The 22,509-nt window shown below is 40.5% G+C and overlaps 3 protein-coding genes across 5 annotated transcripts in view; all 3 read left to right on the top strand.

Annotated features, from left to right (window-relative positions):
- Positions 1-298: 298 nt before the first annotated feature.
- On the top strand, positions 299-5,248 carry ndufv1 (NADH:ubiquinone oxidoreductase core subunit V1). Of its 2 annotated transcripts, none has more exons than XM_082522087.1 (11): positions 299-405; positions 1,513-1,622; positions 1,714-1,796; positions 1,893-2,063; positions 2,377-2,560; positions 3,298-3,487; positions 3,644-3,856; positions 4,067-4,233; positions 4,322-4,403; positions 4,504-4,649; positions 4,991-5,248. In XM_082522087.1, exons 2-11 carry the CDS (start codon positions 1,518-1,520, stop codon positions 5,066-5,068), a joined length of 1,419 nt encoding a protein of 472 aa, XP_082378213.1. In that variant the 5' UTR covers positions 299-405; positions 1,513-1,517; the 3' UTR covers positions 5,069-5,248. The 2 variants fall into 2 exon arrangements, with proteins under 2 accessions (XP_082378213.1, XP_082378214.1); XM_082522088.1 differs by lacking the exon at positions 299-405 and adding an exon at positions 437-460.
- A 521-nt stretch (positions 5,249-5,769) lies between these two features.
- On the top strand, positions 5,770-10,241 carry LOC309698184 (uncharacterized protein). Its single transcript, XM_082520488.1, has 5 exons — positions 5,770-5,873; positions 6,263-6,382; positions 6,509-6,624; positions 8,516-8,659; positions 8,745-10,241. The coding sequence occupies exons 2-5, from the start codon at positions 6,292-6,294 to the stop codon at positions 9,399-9,401; spliced, it is 1,008 nt and encodes a 335-aa protein (XP_082376614.1). The 5' UTR covers positions 5,770-5,873; positions 6,263-6,291; the 3' UTR covers positions 9,402-10,241.
- A 2,754-nt stretch (positions 10,242-12,995) lies between these two features.
- Positions 12,996-22,509, top strand: part of kmt2ba (lysine (K)-specific methyltransferase 2Ba) — a 34,259-nt gene continuing 24,745 nt past the window's right edge. Inside the window, exons 1-5 of one of the 2 annotated variants that reach the window (XM_082521071.1) lie at positions 12,996-13,402; positions 17,495-19,037; positions 19,256-19,422; positions 20,732-20,818; positions 20,933-21,089. In XM_082521071.1, the coding sequence (XP_082377197.1) occupies positions 13,100-13,402; positions 17,495-19,037; positions 19,256-19,422; positions 20,732-20,818; positions 20,933-21,089 (2,257 nt within the window). In that variant the 5' untranslated portion in view covers positions 12,996-13,099. The remainder of the gene's footprint in view (positions 13,403-17,494; positions 19,038-19,255; positions 19,423-20,731; positions 20,819-20,932; positions 21,090-22,509) is intronic. The other variant, XM_082521072.1, reaches the window with a different exon arrangement.

Below are 22,509 nucleotides of genomic sequence, written 5' to 3'. Positions count from 1 at the left end.
AATAGAACAGTTCATTTTATAAAACCCTTAATATCTCAACATAGGTTAAGTAAAGGTTACATAAATTAAATAGATTATGTAAAAAGCAGAATATAGTAAAAGTAGCTTTATAAAGTAAAACTGTTAAAATCCAACAGTATAAAAATTTTTTTTTCCAAATGTAGGAAAACAAGCACGCTCGGTAAATATAAGACCATATTACAGCTGGTTATTTTGAGAGGGTTTAAAATGCAATATAAAAGCCTAATTTGTGAACAATGAACATAAAATAAAATACGTGCATAACCTCGTAGTTCTCTGGCATTATGTGAGTGTGTTTTAAATAACCCTCCGCATTATGTATCCGGGCCGTGCGCTCTGCTTCCTGTCTCGCTTTATTTCATAAACTCGGGACGCAGAGAGAAGGTAAAGAGGATTGACTGTCTGCTGCCTTACCTCAGCACGTTTGTGCTTGATTTGAGTTCAGTTTTTTTTTTAACGCATATTTACTTTTTTTTTAAATGTAATATCTGCACGTTGCACAGTGAAACCGGTGTTTTTATTCTGACATTACAAGGTTAACCGCTAGCCAGTTTAGCTTGGCGCTAGGCTAGCGGTGGCTATCTGAGTATGGAGGTCAGCGGTGTGTACTCCTGTCATCACACTGAAGCAAGGCAGACCTGATCAGTTTTGTCCAGTAATCACTCGCCCTTTTAGCGACCGTATGAGATAAAATAGCCCAGCTGCAGGATTAGGTTTGATAACATGGCTGGCAGTCGCCTTCACCTTCGTTACTTAACTCGGTTAGTTCTGACATAACATCACAAAAGAGTTAGCACTGGACCACCGTAAGAAATACATCATGCTAAAACTGACAGCTAATCTAAATGTATGGTGTTGAAATGAAATGTTAGCTCTCGTTTCGGTGCTCTGTGTTTGAAATGTATTTTATAAAACTCAGGCTGAGGTGTTTTTAGTCCGATTTGTTTTTAGCTGAGAGGGCCATTAGATAGCAAATTATGATGATCAGAAGATAGTGTTATGACGTTGTTGATGCAGTGACACTGATATGTCAGTAAATATTGTGTGTGTGTGATCTGTGACAGAAAGGGAAACTCATTGTTTTTTACATTTACAGCAGCGTATTTCACAAACTAGTACAGACAGCTTTACGCTGCTCAGCATGGACTGGTAGTAGACTGGAAGTTCAAGTGCCTTGTCCGCCTTTTTGGACACACTCACACTTCGATTTCTTTATTGGGGGAGACTCAGGCTTCAATATCTTGCTCAGAGTTACTTCGGTATGCAGACTGGAGTACCTCTACCCCCTGAGCCACAACTCTCCTCATTATGTCCACTCACTGTGTAAAATATGGATATAGGCATCGTCACATCAGCTCTTGGTTTTGGTTTCTTCAGTGTCACAGCAGGTTAAACAGCACCTCTCTGTGCCTGTGCAGCTGCTTTCTTTTATTAGTGTTTGAAAATGAAATGATTCAGGCTCAGTCTTGTTTTTTTTATTTTTTCATGCAGAAAGGATGCTGTCCTTTTCTCGAGCTGTGGTGAGCGGGGTGGCCCGTGCCCCAGCTGCTATCAGTCAGGGTGGCGTGACTTCTATCACACGATACAACAGCACAGCACAGGTATGACCCATGTTGTTAAAACCAGTATAAAACAAATTAAATCCTTACAACTGTAGTAACAGTTTGGTTTTTTTCTCTGCTTTTCTGGCAGAGTGCTCCTAAGAAAACTAAATTTGGACCGCTGGCAGATCAGGACAGAATCTTCACCAACCTTTATGGCCGACATGAATGGAGGTAACACCCCTGTGTTGTTCTCTTGTGAATTTGATGCAAGGTGAGAGGTTTAACAAACAAAAACACAGTTGTGACCTTCTCATATTTGTGCCACAGGCTGAATGGGGCTTTGAAGCGTGGCGACTGGTACAAAACTAAGGAGATTCTTTTGAAGGGAGTCGACTGGATTCTCAATGAGATCAAAGTTTCTGGCCTGCGTGGGAGAGGTGGAGCTGGCTTCCCTACTGGCATGAAGTGGAGCTTCATGAACAAGCCCAGTGATGGCCGGTCAGTGAGGACACAGATATCATTTTGCAATTTTAGTGCTAAGTTGTAACATTTTTACAAAAATGTAACTACATTTGGAGCAATAATAAACACATAAGTGCTTTTTTTTTTTTTTAGCAAATACAAGCACTTACAACACTAATTTTTAAAAAGGAATGCTTCTGGCGTTCTTATAGATCAATCAGTTTGATGTTTATCATAGTTTTCATAAAATAGAATAAAATTAAATTAAAATTATCTTTGTGCAAGATAAACTCCGCTACTTTGACAGTAATGTTTATTACACCGACTTGTTTCTGTTTTCGTATGTTAGCCCAAAGTATCTGGTGGTGAATGCAGATGAGGGAGAACCGGGCACCTGTAAGGACAGGGAGATCATGAGGAATGACCCACACAAGCTGGTCGAAGGCTGCCTGATCGCTGGGAGGGCCATGGGAGCCCGTGCTGCTTACATCTACATCAGAGGAGAGTTCTACAATGAGTCCTCCAACCTGCAGGTAGAGATGGATAGAGACAACTGAGATCAAGTCTTTAAAATTATCATACACCTCACTATCATCTTCAGTTTATGGAGAAAATGTTGGTCGGACGTAACTAATTTTCAGCTAAGTCAAAAAGCCAGTCACAATCTTTTTCCAGACCTCCTGCTTGTCAGGCTTAAACATGTAATAAATAAACCTTTTGATCTGCTTTCATGAAAGCCACCTGTGTGCTAGCTAGTCTTCCCTGGATCCATAAATTTGGCTGATTAATATAAACTTTCTCCAGGCAGACAGGAGCTATCCTGTCTGCTTCTAGCAATGACTCCCGTACATTTCATTCTGAAGCTTTATGGATTACTTTCCTTTCCAGATTTAAAATATTAATATAACGTGTGAAATTTGATTTTTTTTTTAAAGGGCTTATAGTATAATATTATTATAACCCATTATTATTTATTATACTGCCCTTCAGCCATATTTAAAGTAATTAAATTAGTCTTATTTTTCAAGGCCTGGGAAGGGGAAAGTAAGTGTTTATTTGTTTGTTGTTTAAATGTTATATTGGATACTGATAATAAGCTGCATACTTTCAGATCATATTAAAGTTGGTAATGTGACTAAATTAAAAAAAAAAATCAGCTGTACAACTAATGTCTTTTAGTTGGAGGTGATTCAGACACAAAAGTAGCTGCACCTGCATCCAACTCAATTTCATACAGATTAAGCCTCATATTCTCTCTGCTGGCTCTTAGGTGGCCATCAATGAAGCCTACGCTGCTGGGCTAATTGGAAAGAACGCCTGTGGCTCTGGTTATGACTTTGATGTGTTTGTGATGCGTGGTGCCGGAGCCTACATCTGTGGAGAGGAGACCGCTCTTATCGAGTCCTTGGAAGGAAAGCAGGGGAAGCCCCGTCTGAAGCCCCCCTTCCCTGCAGATGTCGGTGAGTTCCTGTCTACAGAGACGGGGTTAGAATAAAAAAGTTTCTGTATTAATTACATTTTCATCACTGCTGCTTCTTCTGCTGGGCCCTCATTATTCTTGCTCAAATAAAAGCACGTCTCAAATATCAACACCACTCCCTCTAATGTGTTTGAAGGTGTGTTTGGATGCCCAACAACTGTCGCCAACGTGGAGACTGTAGCTGTGGCGCCCACCATCTGTCGTCGTGGAGGCTCGTGGTTTGTCTCCTTTGGCAGGGAGAGAAACTCGGGCACAAAGCTGTTCAACATCTCTGGGCATGTCAACCACCCCTGCACAGTAGAAGAGGAGATGTCTATTCCTCTGAAAGAGCTCATTGAGAGACACGCAGGTACATAATGCACTAAAAATGTAAAAATCACATCATTTTTGCCTGATAGGATTAAAAAAGAAAAAGAAAAAAAAAGGAGGTAGTGGAAGTCTTCCTGCGTGAAGGGGGTCACGGACTGAAAAGATTAAGACAGCTTAGCTTAAGCACAGCCTTAAGTGCTTCTTCTTTTTCCTTTTTTTAACTCAATTGGAACAAACATCTGTCTGGTAGGTGGGGTGCGTGGTGGCTGGGATAACCTGCTGGCTGTAATTCCCGGTGGGTCCTCAACACCCCTCATCCCCAAGAACGTGTGTGAAGATGTGCTGATGGACTTTGATGGCCTTATTCAGGCACAGACTGGGCTGGGCACTGCTGCTCTCATCGTCATGGACAAATCGGTAAATATGTCAGCTCTATAGTATATTTAGCTCAATAAGCAATGCAGAATACTGCTGTTAAACGAGTGGATGGGTTTTACTTTTGCAGACTGACATTATTAGAGCCATCGCCCGTCTGATTGAATTCTACAAGCATGAGAGTTGTGGCCAGTGCACACCGTGCAGAGAGGGTAAATGCCACTTCAGTTCAGTTCTGCACACCTTAATATTTCTCCACCACCTTCATTAAATTAAAACGTGTGAGTTTTTTCTTGTTGTGTTTTTCTGCAGGAGTGGACTGGATGAATAAGATGATGTGGCGTTTTGCGAGTGGTGATGCACGTTCAGCAGAGATAGACATGATTTGGGAGATCAGCAAGCAGATCGAGGGGCACAGTATCTGTGCACTGGGCGACGGTGCGGCGTGGCCTGTGCAGGTAAATGCATGTCTTCATGGAACTATTAATGGGAAACTCAATACTTCAAAATGCATTAGGTACACTTACTGTGTGTGACGTGTAACTAATGCAGGGACGATAATGTTACAGATTGAAGAATACAGCATTACACTCATAGGTGTTTTTAAAGCCTCACCGATGTGTAGAAACCCCATGGCGACCAGAGGTTGCCAAGGGGTTTGCATTGCACTCTTCACAATTGATTAGCGAGTAGCTTGATTACATGTTGTATTATTTGTAAAGCTCCCTGTTTGTTTTCTGCCTCAAGTTCAGCAGGATAACTGACCAAAACCCCTCTCTTCTCTCATCTGTGTTCCCAGGGATTGATCAGGCACTTCAGGCCTGTCATGGAAAGCCGAATTGCTGAATTCCAGCAGCAGAAGCAGGCAAGGGTTTGAACGGCTTCTTCGAGTCCTTGATCTAATTTTCCTTCGCCCAGAACCCTGTGCTTGTCTTTCACAGATTATTTAAAGAAAAGAGAACGTGCCGTCTTATTAACTCTTCATCAAGCGTTGCATTGATGTGTCTGCCTTGTGAAACAATATTACCAATAAAGTTCTATGATACTTTAATAAAGACTTATTCTTTTTCTTGTGGTTCTTTTTTCTTGTTTTCAATCTCTTGTGTTTTTACTTGTAGGAAAAAAAGATCTTATTAATTACAATAATCAGCTGAAGTCTAAATTATTATTATTATCCATTTTTATTTTTACTAAGTCTGTTATTTAAACAGTCCAAGAGTTCTATTTACATGCAGTAAAAGTATTTGAACCCAGTTTTTTTTAAGTTCAGTGTGAACAAGAGGTACAGCTAACATTTTAATATATTTTAGGATCAGTAGTCTCAGGTTTAAATATGTATAATTTTCAATTATCGATTCTCTTAATTGCAGCCTGGTGCTGCGTTGTGATTGGTTGATTGGTTAAATCATTTGAACGCCATAAACCTGGTGCACTGCAAGGATGCCACGATTCCTGTTCGTTTTCATTCTATTCAACATCATTACGGATGTATGTTGAAACTATCTTTTAAAATGTATAATAATGATAGTAATTAATAATAAAACACCTTCTGTAAATAGGCGGAGAAACCAACATTTGAGAAAAAGGTGTTCACAATCTCGCGATAGCGGACGGTCTCGTGTCACGTGACTTTGGCACGTTTCGCTCTGCTGCTTCGTTTCGCCCAGTGGATGCTTTGAACGGTAAAAAGGCGTTTTTAAATTGTTTATGAACCTCTGCTTGCTCATTAAATGCATGTTTAAAGTGAAAAAGCGCAGCGTCACAGTAGGCGGAAGGCTACAAAATAAAAATATAGTGCGGGTTGAATATACCAGCGGAGTCATGTCGCTTTTAGTTGCAGCTCAGCATCCCTCACCTCCATCCTTCTGTTAAATAGTTAGCTCAGGCCTAACGTGAGCTGCTTTTATTTATACTAGCCGATTTGAATTATGTATGATCCCCCTCCTCCCTGAAACATCCTGTTAACTCGGGGGGGGGGTCTTGTTTGTTTTCTTTTTTATTATTATTTATTGCAGTTTCTTCTAACTGGTTGAGGTTTGCAGTTCTGAGTCACATGTCTCTCATGTTGCAGCTTTACGCGGCTGGGTGCTGTGTGAAAGCATGGAAATGATGAAGATCGAGCAGGTGGTTGTCGGAAACGACATGAGGTCCACCTCTGCGGAGATGAAGCCTGAGCCACTGGTCGCCCCCTGTAAGATGACATTTTACATTAATGTGACTCCTCTTTCTAACCGCCACAGACACAGCAACATTATCAGCTTACATGTTTTGATGATAAGTCCACCCTTACTGAACAACTCTTCTCACTGTGACGCAGACCAGCATGAGAGTCTGCAGTGCTTCCAGTGCTTTATCACCTTCTGTAACTCCAAAGCTAAAGAGAGACACATGAGGAAGAGTCATCGGGACCAGTACAAGCAGCAACTGCAGCAGGTGGGAAAAACAGGCTAAATACGCCCAGCAGTTCATGCATGCTGTTTTACTCTCCAGGATTATTTATTAATCTTTGAATTTGTTACGTATTAATAAAAATAATCATTTTGGTATGGAAAACAAGAAGCAGCAAGTCTGAACATAGACTGTAGATAAATGATGGAAAATGTGTTCAGGTACGAAAAGTGAAGCCTTGATCATACTGCATCCACGAGTCCACTGAGGTCCGACAGAAGTGTATTTCATCATCACACGGGGAGCATGACAATCCATGTCAATATCAGCATGCCTCCCTGTTTTTGTGATCATGTGATCGTTGTGAGATTTACCTTACAATGCAAAAACTACTGCACGTCTGCAATGGATTATAATTAAGGCTTGAAGCTAAAGCAAAAGTGCCTCAAACCTGCACTCTTTTCAGTGGCCAGCAGGGGGAGATTCTTCTGATTACAGAAAGATTATATAGAGGTCCAATAGAGAAAGCAGCTGTACTTCTCACACGATTTGTGGCTTTAGTAACTGCATTTCTCCTGAGTTTAAGTTCTCAATAGCTAGTTTACAAGATAATGTTCACGCTGTAAACTATGGTTCTTCTAAGAGTTAGAAATTAAATGCAAACAGGGTAGGCTTCAGGTCAACTCTTCTGTACCCTATGAATGTGTAGTGTCACTTGGCTTCACAACAAGGCTACATACCACCCTCTGCTCAAAGTCATATGCAAGAGGATTACATCTTTTATATACAGTCTATGTATTTAAAAAGCTGGAACTGTGAAATTGTGACAATATATGTTTGAATGATGAAGAACAACCCACACTGTTTTCTTGATGATTGCCCAGTAATCCAGAAAGTTGATTCTGTTCATCATCACAGTGACTTCTTCAGGCTCAGCTGACTGCAGGTTTTCCCAACTTTATAAACAGTTTGGTTGCATAACGACTGAAAGTAGCACCACTGACTAATAATGAACCATGAGCTCAGTTTCATGATCGTTAATATGCAAATGAGGGACATTTGAAAGTCAATGTGTGCCATGAACCAGCCCATACAGACAAACAAACGAAGTAATATAGTGAAAGTGTTTATGTGCCGAGAGGATCGCTGTTGAGGAAACCGAACAACCCTCTGGCTAAGTCAGGGGTGTCAAACTCAAATACACAGTGGGCCAAAATTCAAAACTGGAACAAAGTCGCGGGCTAATGTTAATATTTATTGAAAAAAAAATCTTCCTCCAGATATAAGAATGAATCTTTTCTTATGGACTCAAATAAGTTTTGCTGGAAAACTGAATATGGAACAAGCACAGCTTAATACTAAACAATATATATATTAGCTGTATAATACCAGTAGGCCAGCTCTAATAGTAATTCGGCATGGCTTCGCGGGCCAAATGTAATTAGGCTGCGGGCCAAATTTGGCCCGCGGGCCAGAGTTTGACACCTATGGGCTAAGTGGATGGCACAGCACAGCAGACCTACGAGAGAGTCCAGACCAAGAATATGTTTACAACTACAGGCCGGTGGCCACTTTTCCACTGATGAAGATGTATACGTGTGGTTTGAGCAAGGAGTGCAATTGTGTTAGAAGAGAACAGCCATCTCTGAACCAAAGAGGGGGCCTTACAGTACATCTTTCATCATATTACAGTGCTGTGATTAGCACTCGTGGTCAACAGTGGTCATAGAAATTTCAGTATTAGCAGTCTTGAAACTGGTGTTAGTCAGTGGTCCAAGTTTCAATCATTGTGCAACTGTGATGAGGTGAAACATTACATCAAGTTGTACAAAATCAACTTTCTGGAAATTCACATTGTTGCTGATTAAATTTCTTACTGTGAATATTTACAGAATGAATACAAACAAACAAACATATATTTCTTCTGATTTTTCAGAGTAACACTGTCTTCACATGCTACAAATGTGAAAAGTTCTTCTCCTCTTCCGAGGAGCTCAGCAAGCATCAGGCCACCCACAGCACAGAGGAGAAGGCCTTTGTCTGCTCTTACTGCCAGAAAAGCTTCTTTACCTTCACCGAGGTGAGGACATGGCAGGCATTTTAAAGCTTCTTTTCTGTGCTGGAGGCTTCCAGTGTACCATTTCTTACTGTTTAATATTTTGCAGCTGAACCAACACAGACGTCACGAGTGTAAAGAACGGCGGTGTCCCTGCAGGGACTGTGGTGCTTCCTTCCCCAGCCCGTCACGACTTCGCAGCCATCGCATTGCGGTGCACCCCCAGCCCCCAGAACAAGCCGATGACCTGAACACCTTCCAGTGCTGCAAATGTCATCAGAGTTTCCAGACGGAGGAAGAGCTCCTGCAGCACCAGGAGAAATTTGCCAGGGAAATAAACTGTGACGCTAAGCTGCAAGGCAAAAAACGCGGGCGTAAACCCAAGCATGCAGCTCAAGGAGCGACTGGTGACAGCAAGAGGATAAAACAAGAGGGAGCAGATAACCACGAAGAATACAGTGACCCTCCAACAGACGGTTGCTCCTCCTCCGAGCTCCAGATTCCCTGTCCCGAAGCAGACTGCGATCTCATATTTCCTTCTGTCTTAGCCCTGCGGGCACACAAGCAAGTCGGGCACAACCCACATGCGTGCATACAGTGTGACGAGAGCTTTGCTCAACGCGAGCAGCTCAGCGCACACAAGGCTACGGCTCACAACTCTAGATACACCTGCCTCACCTGTGCAAAGAGCTTTACAAGAGAAAGCAGCCTAAAGGCTCATGAGAGCACCCACACCGAGCGAGAGGAGGGAGCAGAAAATACATAATATAAAGGGAAGAGACTGCAACTCGTCATTACGTGTTTAGATTAAATGATGGTCAAAATGAAGACTGCACAGACCTGTACAGACCAGGTAGTACTCTACATGATCACCTTGGCCTTTTCTTCTTACTAATCCTTCCAGTGTAAGCTATCCTGGAAAGCCATACCAGGGTTTGCACTGTGAGGAAGCAGGATGGTTTGGAGGCAGAAGGCAGAGACATACCAGACAGTCAACTGGGAAACTTTAGTTCGTGTCCACTCACTTTAATCTCATCACAGCTTTGTTAGGTTTACCCCGCAGCTACTACTGCTTTAGCGTGAGTAAAACTGCACTTTTATAATGTTAAAGACGTGCTAGAAATCTCGTTTTTCTGTGTTTTTAGTGGGTTGACTTGATCTAAAACTAAAGGTGGCGACACCAGCACATGTGCACTTACTCACACGGCCACCAGAGGTCAGTTATCTTGAACTGTAACTATATAATTCACTTATTTTATCATTTTCTGATGGAGGATTGTGTCTGTTGTTTTATGTTCTACAGACTATCCTTAAGAGCTTGAAAAGAAGGTAGCTGGACTTCTTTAATTTTGTCCATAATTCTGTCCATATTACCTCCACATTACCTGTAACGTATTTTATTCACTGTAGACCAACAAGTTATTTCTTACAAGTGCAGTGAATGTTTTGTATTTAGCTGAAATCAGACACTGTAAGTCCCAAACATGATACAATCTTAAATACTACAGTACAGCAGTATATAGGGTTCTCTGTCAAGAGACAGTCAGCCTCAAGGTTTCATTTCTTTTCTTTTTTTTCTTTGTTTTTCAGAAGTTGTTGCATTAAACCGTACTCAAATTCCTGTGCTGTCTTTGTCCTTTTTATATTATTATATTTACTTAAATATTTATGATGTGGAAAACACTTCAGTTTGAATAAGTCTGAAAGTAAGTAATTTATGAAGAATCATTTTAATTGTTTTGAGGTGTTTTGGATCAAATTCTTATCTCTTTAAATCTCTACATCTAGTTGAACTCTCACCTTTTATACAGACTAGAATAGACTTTATTTATTATTTTTTTATTAAGTGTACTACTAATAATGTGTGGATACTATCCCCCAAATACTTGATTGTACTTTAGAACAACTACTTGACCTAATGTGTGATCAGAATGTCCCTCTGGTCCATGTTTAGATGATGGCATCACACAGCAGCAATGCCCAGTTGGCACTAAGGGCCTCAAGGTGTGGTCTTCTGTTGCTGTAGCCAATTTGCTACGACATTTCATGTGTTGTGCATTCAGAAGTGCTCTTCTGCATTCTTTGGTTGTAATTGGTGGTTATTTGAGTTACTATTGCCTTCCTATTAGCTTATCCTTCATCAGTTCCACAAAATGGACATGATTGTTTGGGAAAATGCTAGCAGATCAGCAGTTTCTGAAATACTGAAATAAAGCAGCCAGCCTGACACCAACAACCATTCCACATTCAAAATCACTTTCTTCCTCTTTGTGATTCTCGCTTTGAACTTCAGCAGGTCGTCAGATATTTGTGTGGAAGAGCAGTTGAAGTGGGAAAGGTATATGACTAAGTGGCTGTGTTTGGATAATTTTACACCACTACATTATTCAGTTAACTATATTCTGCAGTGTCTCAGATTTCAGTACTCACTACGTGGTTCCCCAGTTACAACAGTGATAGGGGCAATTCTGCTAGATCAGTGTTGTTAGGTTTTATATCATTTTACTGATGATATTTACTTAATGATGATACTTTTGAGTGCCAGACTGACTTATACTGACTTCCTTTTCATGTAAGGTATGAATATTTTACTGAGTAAATGGCCAGAGTACTGCATGAACTCTGCAGCTTTAAAATCAAAGTGAATAGATATCTGTACTTATTTGACATTTTAGAGAACTGAAACAACAACTTTGCTGTTTTAAATTATCTTAAAAGCTGACAAATACTCTCCCTTACTTGCATGCGTACACACACACACACACACACATACAGAGTTATTTAGGACAGAAAACACAACTTTAACTTATTAAGGTTAATATTTGGCTATTTGTGTTTCCCAGAAGAAAGAAACCAATCTCTAATAGTTGTCAATACATGACAGACCAGAGGACTATGACGACTGCTGGAAACATACCTTCTAAATTTTAACTTGATGTTTTATTGGTTCTAAATAGTTTTTATTTAATAACAAAATTAGAAATGAAATACTTAAGACGTATTTTAGATGCTTTAAGAAAAAAAGAAAACACTAGAGATCCAGAGTGTGCAAAGTAAGAAATTTTAGGTATTATAGAAATAATATTGCTAAGATTTACAAAACAAAAAAACAGAGTGATTTTGGTATGAAAGAACATTTTTCTTTAACCAAATCTGATACGTGTAACTGCTTGAATAAAGTTCATCGAGTTGTACCACTGTGGGCGGGGTTTACCGGTGGTAAGAAGCGGACAGTACCACTGTTTTTATATTTATTACATCCTTTGTTTAAACTTATATTTCAAGAGTGACCTGGCCAGAGAGCACCAAACACAGTAGTTGATATTATTAAATGTATAACTGATCTTAGAGTGGATCTAAGAGGAGTGCCACTGACCTTGAGGAGATTATTTATTTATTTATTGGCAATGACTTTTGTGAGTTAATTTACTTCATGCTAACCAGCTCTAACAATTTTATCTCTTTCTACCTAGTCCACAGTTCTTATACTACTACTATTGTTGTTGAACTCATTTAATTACAATCTTCTTCCTCCTCTTCTCTCAGCTGCTCCCTCTAGGTGTCGCCACAGAGGATCATCTGCTTTCATTTAATCCTATCTTTAGTATCATCCCCTGTCACATGAACCCTCTGCATGTATATCCACTATCCCTCCTCTGCACATTGTCAAACCATCTCTCTCTTCCTCTCTAACTGTCCAAACCCCTCAACCTGATCTGTCCGTCTGACGTGCTCATTTTTAATCCTGACCTTCATCTTGGCCTCTCCAAACTGTACATCATAGCAGGTTTCCATATTGTCTGTAAATCATCCCTTTCAAACAATTATTTAGAATATAGACTTTGCAGATCATTGCATTGTGAGTTTATATTTTACACTATATTCAAACTTATTGCTTGAAGAAACACATGTTTTTTTTACAATTATTCAATTTAAATTTGCACATTTATAGCATAAAGTAAGTGACAGTTATATGGCTACAGGAAGCTTAGGAGTGCCACTCCTGCTTGGTGTTGGGGTTAAAGCTACATAAGGAAAGGTTACATAAGCACACTTTAAAGAAAAACTAAACATTAAGCACACCACCAAAAAACACATGCATGCAATAAGCAATATAAAAGAGGTTAGCTGGACCATAAAGTGTCTATTGACTTCCAGTCTGCAGTTATTGAACAACCAAAGTATAATAAAAAAAAAAACATAAGATGAAAAGAATGTGGATATACTGATACTGCTGTTGTGAGAGTGTGTGTAAGTGTTTACTTTGCATCAGTAACATCTCATAGTTTCCAGTTTACTGGAGTGGGAGTACCGTGGCACCTCTGCGGGGCGGAAAGTTCGTTTTCCCATGATGCACTAGTGCCTCTTTCTATCTCGCGCCTTTGCGTCGCAGCAGTCATCTTGCCACTCATCGCTGCAGCCACTCTCTGCTGGCGCGCCGTCCGTGTTGTTGTGTAGTAAATAATGGCGGCATCGGGAGGCGGATTATCTTCTCCCGCTGCTGTCGCGGGCTTGAGTAGCCAGACACCGGCCCGGGCTCGTTTTCCGGGCCGGCCGTGCACGCTTCGCAGCAGGCAGCGTTCGGAGAAACGTACCAGACGCGGAAGGTTGGGCTCGGAGGAGACGGAGCTGCCTACCGGAGGGCCGAGGCCCGTCAACATCGGCCTCGCGTTAAGCGAGGATCCGTCCCTCCTGCGCCTCCTTGGGCTGGAGGAGAAGCACAGGCGGCGGAGAGATGCGGGTTTCGAGTCCAGCAACAGCGAGGAGGTAAATAAGCTAAACATAGCGTGTCGGCTCTACGGGAAACAGTCGCCTTAAAAGACGAATAAAGGCAGTTATTCAAAAAGAGCTGCATTCAAAGGCTCTCTTTCCTTAGTAAGCGTATTTTAGCTGACGTACCGCTAGTTAGCGACAGTGTAGCTAGCAACAGAAGCTAGCCGCCTGCCTGTAGGGTAAGCTTCATTTAGTTTTAGCCAACAGTGATCCCACACTGTAAATGTAGCTGGCCGCTTGTGTTTGCAGTGTTTTAGTGAGGATTATAGATGTGTATTGTTAGTGTGATGACTTCTGTACATATTTGAAGTTCGTTGTTTGTTTTAAAATGATCATATCAAAGCTGTACGCTCGTTTACATATATAGAGATCAAGCCTGTGTCCCGCTGAGTTTGTTGGCATGAAAGAAAAACGATAATTAGATGGAAACTTCCGCAGAGGTGAGGGGGAGTTTTTGTTGTTGTTGTGGAAGCCTGTAGATGTCTTTGTTTTTTTTTTCCCTCCCTCGACACGGTTTGTGAGTTGAAGTTCCCACCCTGTGCCGCTAATCTTGTCGTAGTTAACAGCCGCCGCCACCGCTCCTGACTTTGGGGACGGTACTCTCCACGTCAGAGAGGTCAGCTGACCCGTTCGCTGTTTTGAACGTAAGACTAACGTGAGATGCTACAGGAAGAGAAATAAACGGAAACTCGGCAGTATAATTATATATTATACATAGGGAACCAGGCTTAAACAAAAAGAAAGCCCAGTACTAAATGTGAGCAGTCTTTGTTTACAAAACGCTCATTACGACCACCCTCAGCCTTCTTTCCATGTTCGTATGTAAGTTAATGATTAAACCGCCAGAAGTAGGTTTTCTCTACATGTTGCACCAGAGGATTTGCAAGAAAAATCACATTGCTTCGACAAAAGATGCTTTCTTTGTTTACTTGCATTTGACATTTCACGTGACATTAAGAATTAACTTTAATAAAATGGTCTGTGAAGGTTCTCAGATGAGAGGTGAAACGTCTTCAAGCAACGTAAAGAAGTCCAGATGCTTTTCTTTCCAAGCTCCTTAGCCTTTAATAAAATGCATTCTTAAAGAAATTTTGATCGAAGATTGGATACATTTGTTTCTGATCATCTGTTTCACGTACTTCAGAGGTGCATGGACAGAATTGTAAAAATAATTTTCCTCACATACAAAATCTAGAATAATCAGATCCCTTCATATTTATGACCTCATGGTAAAAGTGCTTACTTGTGTTTCATAGTTTTTAAAACTAGAAAGGGAGGCAGAGCATTAAGGTATCAGGCCCTTCTGCACCTCTCGCTACTTTCAAGATTTAAAACTTTGCTTTTGCATAAAGCATACAGTCATGACTGGCAAAAGTGACCCTGAAACGTCCATTAGGTATGCGGCACTAGGCTTATGCTGTGGGGGGTTTTCCACGATGACTGAGGGTTTCCTCTTCACTCAGCTCTTTTCACTCTGTGTATTTATACACCACTACTGCATTTAATCATTAGTAATTATTAAACTTGGCCCTCTCTTTCCCATAGCTTGTCCTTTGTCATGTCTCTCTCTGCTCTCTTCTCTTACCCATCACCCACAGCTGTCTCAGTGGATTACTGCCCCTCAGTTAGTCTGGATCTGTTGGAGGATCTTGTTAAAAGGGAGTTTTTCCTTCCCATTGTCTCCGAGTGCTTGCTCATAAGGCATCATCTGATTTTTTGGGGTTTCTTTATAACATTTTAGGGTCTTTAGCTTACAGTATAAAGCCCTTTGGGATGATTGTTGTTGTGATTCAATTAAATGGTAAGGATGAAGTCTTGGTAGCATTTTCATTGTACTTTTTCAGATCCATCCAGCTGATGGGTAATGTGAAGACTTTTACTCTACATAATGTGTTTATACTTCCACTGTTCTTATTAGTGGCCTCTTTTTAGCCCCTGTCAGGCTGGATTGTGATAATAATATAATCTCATATATCAGATCTAATCACAGGAGCTTTAATGTCTGCAATCAGTCAGACTTCACTGATGCAATCCCTTTAGGCTGGACTGTAACAGGGTCACATGGCTCATAATAAAGCTTGTGGGTGCTGGTGCTCAACTGGAGTATCTCTAACACTCATGTATACTGCAGTTATAGAATAGATATCGTTAGGGGAGTTTCAGTGGTGATAAATCTGTAGACTCTTATTCTGAGTGTAAAGATGGATATGAGTAACTGCTTGTTTGAGGTTTCTTTCACTTTAATGCAACCTTTGCATCAGCGGTAGAAATGTGCATTAACTCCAAACTCTACTTAAGATGCTGTTGCGAAGAGAGTTTGCCTTTATGTTTTTAATAAGTGAATATAAATTTTTTTTTTTCAGGGAAGAATAGGGTTCAAATTGCCCAGAACCTATTCCATTATTGAGATGATATTGCAGCATATCTAGCTACAGATTAGAATGTGTAAAGGGAGTGAATGGGCCCAAGTCATTATTTATGGTTGACTAACAGATTGACAGACTTTTCATTTGGCACATCCAATCTACAGCGCTCTGATGCAACGGAGGAGTAAGAGTAGCGAGCAGTGCTGGTCTTAGATTGTACTTTCAACAGAATACCTGAGCTTTAAATGGTGGAAACAGAAAGTGGTGAGAAGGTGATGCAGTCTTTTTCATCTCTGTCTCTGGATGTTGTGGACTGTGTGCAATTTAAGTTCTGAAACTTCAGTTGGGCTTAAACAGATAACACCCAGTCACATTCAGAGAAACCCAAGTGCCTGCTGAAACCTGCTGTTCACTGTTTGAAACTGAATACTGAAAGCTCTTTGAATGGTCTCATTTAATTATTTTCATATTATTATAGCCAAAGGCATTCTGTGATTGGTTTAATGTGTGTGGTTGTTGGCAGGATTAAAACAAATTGAAAGGTTATGAACAGAATATTATTATAGTTTTTTTTTAAATTGTAGTATTGGAGAAATGTGAAATTTTGCATCATATCTTAGAGGGAAGAAAAAGAATGCAATAAGAAATAAATGTCTGAAATTGTCTTGCTGCTAAAACATTAGAATCCAAGTATCTAGGGACTGATGCATAGCCTTTGCAGAGGTATGAAGTCTCAGGCACCTGTTGTTGTCTTTAGAAGTTCAAAGTCAAACTGAAACTCGAGTGTATTTATAAAGCACATTTAAAAACGGCTGACATTGACTAAAGTGCTGTACAAAGGCTAGAATGGTTAAAAAACATAAGAAATAAGTCAAATACATGTTAGTAGGTAAACACATACAGTCGTGGCACACAAGATATCAGTGAGCGAATCAAACAGACTCAAATGCCAATAAATAAAAACAAGGTGCAAACACAGAGAGTGCACCTGTCCTCAAAGTTTAAATCCAGAGTGGGGAACAGTGAGAAGCACTTGATAAGCTGATGTAAATCAGATCTATTTTCAAAAAAAATTCAAAATTAGGGGTTGTGTTATCCCTGTATTTTACACCACATTTTTTTAAAATGAAAAGTTCTCAGGAAGCTCTTTTTTGTAACTGTAAATATTACATTACAGGTTCTTAAGCTAATCTGTGGCCACTACAGATTACGTAGAGGTGTTGTGGGATTTCCACGTGAAGCGATTTGTTGTGACAGGTAAGTGACAGCTCTGACTGTCACTTTGGTAGTTTAGCTTAGCTTGCATAGCTTGCTATGGAAGCAGAGTGAGGTTGAGCACCCAGAATAAAATAAAATGCAACAAGATGCTTCTGCAGCAGTCTTTCCTGCTCCAAGTAAGATTCCACTTTAAGTCTGTTTATGCCATATTTAACTGTTTTATACACAGTGGCTGCTGTTTTTGGAGCCAGCACAGTCACTGTGGGAAAATAAAAATCAGTTTCTCTCTTCATTTTTTCATTTCTTATTTATTATATATTGTTGGATATATTTTAACATATTATCATAAAAAATGAGAAATTGTAGGTAGCAAGTATGCATGCAATTTTTCAGTGCTGTCTGCCAAGGTCACAGAGATCAAGAAATTCTAACATGACTTCTTGTCCAAATGCTTTTTTTTTTTATACAACTCAAAAATTGTACTTTATCTGCTTTATTCCAGGAGGATGAGTTCACTGGATTTGGGATGACAACAGTTCGTCCACAAAAGGCTTCTGCTGCTGTTTCTCATTCGTCACTCAGCCAAAAAAAGTCTCCTCATGTTTTGGATCAATCACAAGAAGCAAAGCCTCTTATTGGAAAAATTATACCCAAGACCTCAAAGCCAGGTCTGATTGGAAAAATTGTACCAAGAGTTCCTAAAGAAGACTTGGATGGTAAAGAGAGCGAAGAAAAAGAGAAGGAAATACCAAAGCATGTAATCAAACTACAGGGAAAGCAGGTAGCTCTCACTGCAAAAGCCAAACATGCAGACAAGCAGGCCTCAGGTACACAGAGTGGTACAAAATCACCTGATATTTTCAGAAAAGCAGGAGAAACGGCACATTCAGGCGTGTTAAATCAAGCAGCTGCTACCTCAGCTGGTGGCACCAAGCAAGGCAAGTCAGCAAATGCTGTGACGGCAGCAGTTAAAGGCACAGAAAGAGCTCGAAGGAGGATCAAAGAAGAAGGCGAGGTGTCAGAGGACTCGGATAGGGACCAGTCCCTGACGCGGAGGTCTGTGAAACGCGTCAAGGGTTTTGAAATTGGGCAGCCTCGACGCACATCTCATCTGATGCCTTTGCCGTTTGCATCTTTTCAGAAACGACAAAAGAAGAGGTTTGCTAAAGGTATGGGTGCCTCTCCTGAGGCTGGAGCTGAGGCTGGCGCCCAGAGCGGGGTAGAGGCGGCGATGCCCCTTGAGTGTGAGGCTGCAGATGTTGTTGAAAAAAGAGCACACAGAAGACATCAGCGCAAATCTGTGTTTGGCTACAGGAGGAAGACAAAAAGTCTTCCACTCATTAAGGGGCCAAAACTCGGTCGTCCTCGTACTAGGCGTGTTTTTTATACCTACGAGCCAGAACCCATTCCAGCCACAGACACACAGGATGGCAACGAGCTGCTGATCCAAGATCAGAATGTTACTCCATCGGAGAATAAGGCAAAGCCATTTTCAGAGGAACTAGGCCAGAGCTCCAGTAACTCCTGCACTCCATTAACGAGTGGACGGTCTTCCCGAGTGATTAAAGCTCCAAAGAGATTCTTGGATGAGGAAATGATTCCTTTTCCGAAGGGCCCTCTGTCAACATGGCTGAAAAGTCAACAGAAAGAGGATGGAAAACCAAGTGCATCCATTCTCGAGGCAGGTTATGAAGGCAAATCGCTACAGTCGGACAGTGACTCTAGATCTCTTTTTGACAGCCCGTCAGGCATGTCAAGAATCTCAAAGCCCGGCCCAGGCACGAGCCACCTGGAGTTCTACAAGAACCTCAAGAAACTGACGTTAAAACTGGCAGAGAAAAAGAAAGGACCATCTGACATTCATGGAGATTATGCACAAGATGGTGACAGTTTGACCTCTCATGTCAGGAAAAGACGGAGGTCCAAACTCATGATGGAGGAGTTGGACTCACCTGGTGTTGTGAGGAAGCTAGCTGTGGTGGTCAACACTGATGTGGAAACGCCCTCGCAAGTGCCGTCAGAAGATGGAGATAAAGGAAACAAGAGTAAGGATAAGTTGTATAATTTATGAAAAACTTGTGGTGTATAATATTTAAAATGTTAGTGTTTATTTATCAGTGCAATTTGGATTATATTCCATAAAGATAAAAATAAATGTGATTGTTCCACTGTATAGTTGTATTCTTCAGTGAAGAGGTGTTTGCTTGTAAATCCTCTAATTGGAGTCAACTTTTTATCCTGTTTCAAATGGGGTTTGGCGCAGTCGAAGCACCAAAAATAACAGCGGACAGTTGCGAGGGGCCAGAAGTCAGTGGGCCCAGCCATCGACTAGGTCTCAGTGGAGCCAATAAGAGGATGCTCCACCTGCTGAAAAAAGCCAAAGTCCAGCTCATCAAGATTGATCAACAGAAGCAGCTGAAGTTGTCACAGGTAAGAAATTCTCTCTGTTTCTTTTAATGAGCCCCTCGTATGGTCTTTTTATGTTGCCCCTCATTTCATGTCTATGCTGCCTGCAGTTACTGTGATTCAACTGTTCAGGGTAACTGAGTCCTCCTATTCTATATATTGGTGAGAGAATAACCATCATCTCCTCAGTATAAAGAAGAATAATCATAGCATCAATATAAAGACTCAAGAATGTCAGAAAAGTCCTGAAGAGAGAGTGGACGCAGGGAAAATACAGAGAATTAGAAAAAACTTGAGGTGTGAATATGTTTGGGGGAAAGTACCAGCATTTTATTTGTTTCTGTTGTGGCATGTAAAACACCAGGATACGGCCACAAGATAATTAACATATAAAGATAAGCGCTAGCAACAACATCGACAAGTTACACTTAGGTTGTGCAGCAGAGGTCTAAATCAGTCGTCTGATGCCTGTTGGAGCACATTTTTCCTCTGGTTTTGCTTTTGCTTTGTTTTTTGTTTTAATGGTGACAGCAAAGAGGTTGTAGATGCACTACCCCCACCTTGTATCAGAGTTTTGCTTTATATCCTACCAGGAGAAGGTAATAAAACAATACCTATACAGGATTTTCCCAGAAGCTGACAGCAGGCGTTGTGCATGTTTGCGTGATTGTGCCAAACAGTCTCGCTTAACAGAATTCCATGTATTTTACTGATTTAGCTTTATGAATGAATTAAATTTGACTTAAAATAGTTCTGCTGTTTGTTTCATTTTGTTTGTTTGCTTGCTTTGCAAGTCCAAAACCTCTTTGGTAGGTGCTAATTTATTTGTATACAGTGACAAACGTGATATATACAAAACATATATAACTTAACCATCTTTTATTACTGACATGTTTGGTTTTTCAAGGCTGTAATTCTCTGATTATTTGTTTGTTATCTAGTCAAATTGAATATATTATTTGCATTGTTCAGATAAAGCACATTAAACAGATGTCAGTTGTAGAAAAACCTCTGGAAAATTTTAATGGGCACTTTTTACATTGTTTCTGTATTTATTGTATTATGAAAACAATTCCCTGAAACAATCAACGTGAAAAATGAGAAGTAAAAACTCAAGAAGTGTTCTCACCTAATTTTACATGTTTGCAGCACAGTTCGGGACCTGTTCAGTAGACCGTCCTGATTACTGACCAATAGCAATAAAACTGATATGACATCTGCCAGAAGCTTAGGGCTTTTCAGTTGTGATGCTTGTGATTTAGCCATTTATTTGAGAAGCTAATGACGTAGTATCTTTTAAATGAGACCTTGGTTTTCCTGTTTGTTTGAACAGTTGGGCTCTAGAGAAACACGAATGCCAGTGAGTGGAAGGAGGAGGAGGAGGAGAGTTGGCCTGCCTCCCAAAGATGTTGCTCGTCAGGTAATAAATGTGCATTTCTTTCTTCTTCTTTTCTGTTAATCGCCAATACTGGTATCATTTTTCATTAACTAAATATTACCTGAGTTCACTGAATTTGTATGTCTCTGTATGCAGGAGCAGCCTCTTGGTGGTCCGAGGATCAAACACGTGTGCCGGGCAGCAGCTGTGGCTTTGGGGCAGCCTCGTGCCATGGTGCCAGATGACATTCCCAGACTCAGCGCTCTGCCACTTCACGAGAGAGAGGGCATCACCTTTTCTCCCGCAGCTGAAGGTACAGTCCACCTCCATGTGTAGTTTTTAAGAATGGAGTTGTTAACGTTCCTTTAAAGATATCTCTGCACTGTGTATGTGCAGCAATTTTTATTTAAGGCTTGAAAAGAATGAGGGACTGACACTTCAGATATTATTCAGTGTTTTTTAGTCCTATCCCTGTTAATGTATAAGAGACACAGTTTATATTTTAAGTGTCAAAACCATAGACTGTGTAAAAGCTGGACATGGCTACCATGAATGTCACTCACTGGTTTGAGGTGAGCCTTTTTTTAGGTGTTCTGTAACTGGATATAATGATCAAAGGGAGTACCTGACTTTGAAACCACAGACTTACTAGTGAGCTTATCCTGGATAACCCTTTTTTTTCGTAACGCTTACAATAACCAACATTTAAAAAGTGGGCTTAGCAATGTATTTTTTCCCCCCATTATTATGAAAGGAAATGAATGACTGAGCCAATAAAGTTGTAGCCACAAAGAATGCCCCCTGGTGGCTGTTATTAAAAAAATACAGGCTTAAGGCACTTCCCCATTGGCTTACTTTTTTCTGAGCTGGAAGCTCTGTTTGGTTTTTCTGCTGTCTATGGTCAAAACAAATGCAAACTAAACTTACTTTGCATGAAAAAAGGTGCGTGTCCTTTCCTTGAGAGATGCACAGCAATATATATATGAGTAAATACATGCCTTTGGTTTTTTACGGGCATGAGAAGAATAAACTGAAGCTGCTGATGTGCTTGATCAGAGTCTCTCAGTCCTTTCGGATGGTTGAAATGACAGAAACTAATAATAAACAAATATTAAAAGTAGAGTTTCCTTAAGAATATCCACAGGTCATGAAAGAATAAGCTTTGAAATCAATTTCCAAAAAGCCATAGGAGGTATTAAGTTCCAAAGGCTTAAGTATTGACTGAATTCAAATGCATTTTATGGTATCTGCTGTGTTTTGTAGCAGTTATTTCAGTTCAAATGTTTTTGAATGTGCTCACTGTTAGGAGGACTGTTGCCACAGTCCTATTCAGTCCTTTTTATGGAGTTTCAGACAACTCCGTCACTCCTGCAGCAAACACTGCCACTACTGTGGCAGTGTTTGGGAGGAGGCAAGTGGCTCATGTTATTATTTTAGCATCCACTTACTCAGGTTAATTTAGTGGATTTTGGATGATATTGGCCCAGTATTAGCACAATGTGGATAAACTGGTGTCTGCACATCTGTCAGCTAATGCAAAAAAGGGGGAGTACAACACATTAAAGTAGGGTGATTCCACAGATAAGTTTTGAAACTTTGTCACCTTGTTGTTGTTGTTGTGCCACCAGTGAGCTGATGTGATATCCCATCATATTTTATGGTTATGAAACATAACAAGAAAAAAATAGAGAAAGAAATTTGAGGTACTTGAATCATGAATTTCTATTAAAGGT

The sequence above is a fragment of the Aulonocara stuartgranti genome (assembly GCF_965226115.1).
Source record: "Aulonocara stuartgranti genome assembly, chromosome: 22".
NCBI classification, from domain to species: Eukaryota; Metazoa; Chordata; class Actinopteri; order Cichliformes; family Cichlidae; genus Aulonocara; species Aulonocara stuartgranti.
The sequence above is the reverse complement of the archived record's forward strand: the minus strand, read 5'-3'. Positions and strand labels throughout refer to the sequence as shown.

Bases quoted from the DNA above. Each gene is read 5' to 3' on its own strand.
- LOC309698184 (XM_082520488.1), top strand. From the start codon at position 6,292: ATGGAAATGATGAAGATCGAGCAGGTGGTTGTCGGAAACGACATGAGG. The intron at 6,383-6,508 runs GTAAGATGACAT...ACTGTGACGCAG, and splicing joins TGAGCCACTGGTCGCCCCCT to ACCAGCATGAGAGTCTGCAG. The intron at 6,625-8,515 runs GTGGGAAAAACA...CTGATTTTTCAG, and splicing joins ACAAGCAGCAACTGCAGCAG to AGTAACACTGTCTTCACATG.
- ndufv1 (XM_082522087.1), top strand. From the start codon at position 1,518: ATGCTGTCCTTTTCTCGAGCTGTGGTGAGCGGGGTGGCCCGTGCCCCA. The intron at 3,488-3,643 runs GTGAGTTCCTGT...ATGTGTTTGAAG, and splicing joins CCCCTTCCCTGCAGATGTCG to GTGTGTTTGGATGCCCAACA. The intron at 4,650-4,990 runs GTAAATGCATGT...CTGTGTTCCCAG, and splicing joins GTGCGGCGTGGCCTGTGCAG to GGATTGATCAGGCACTTCAG.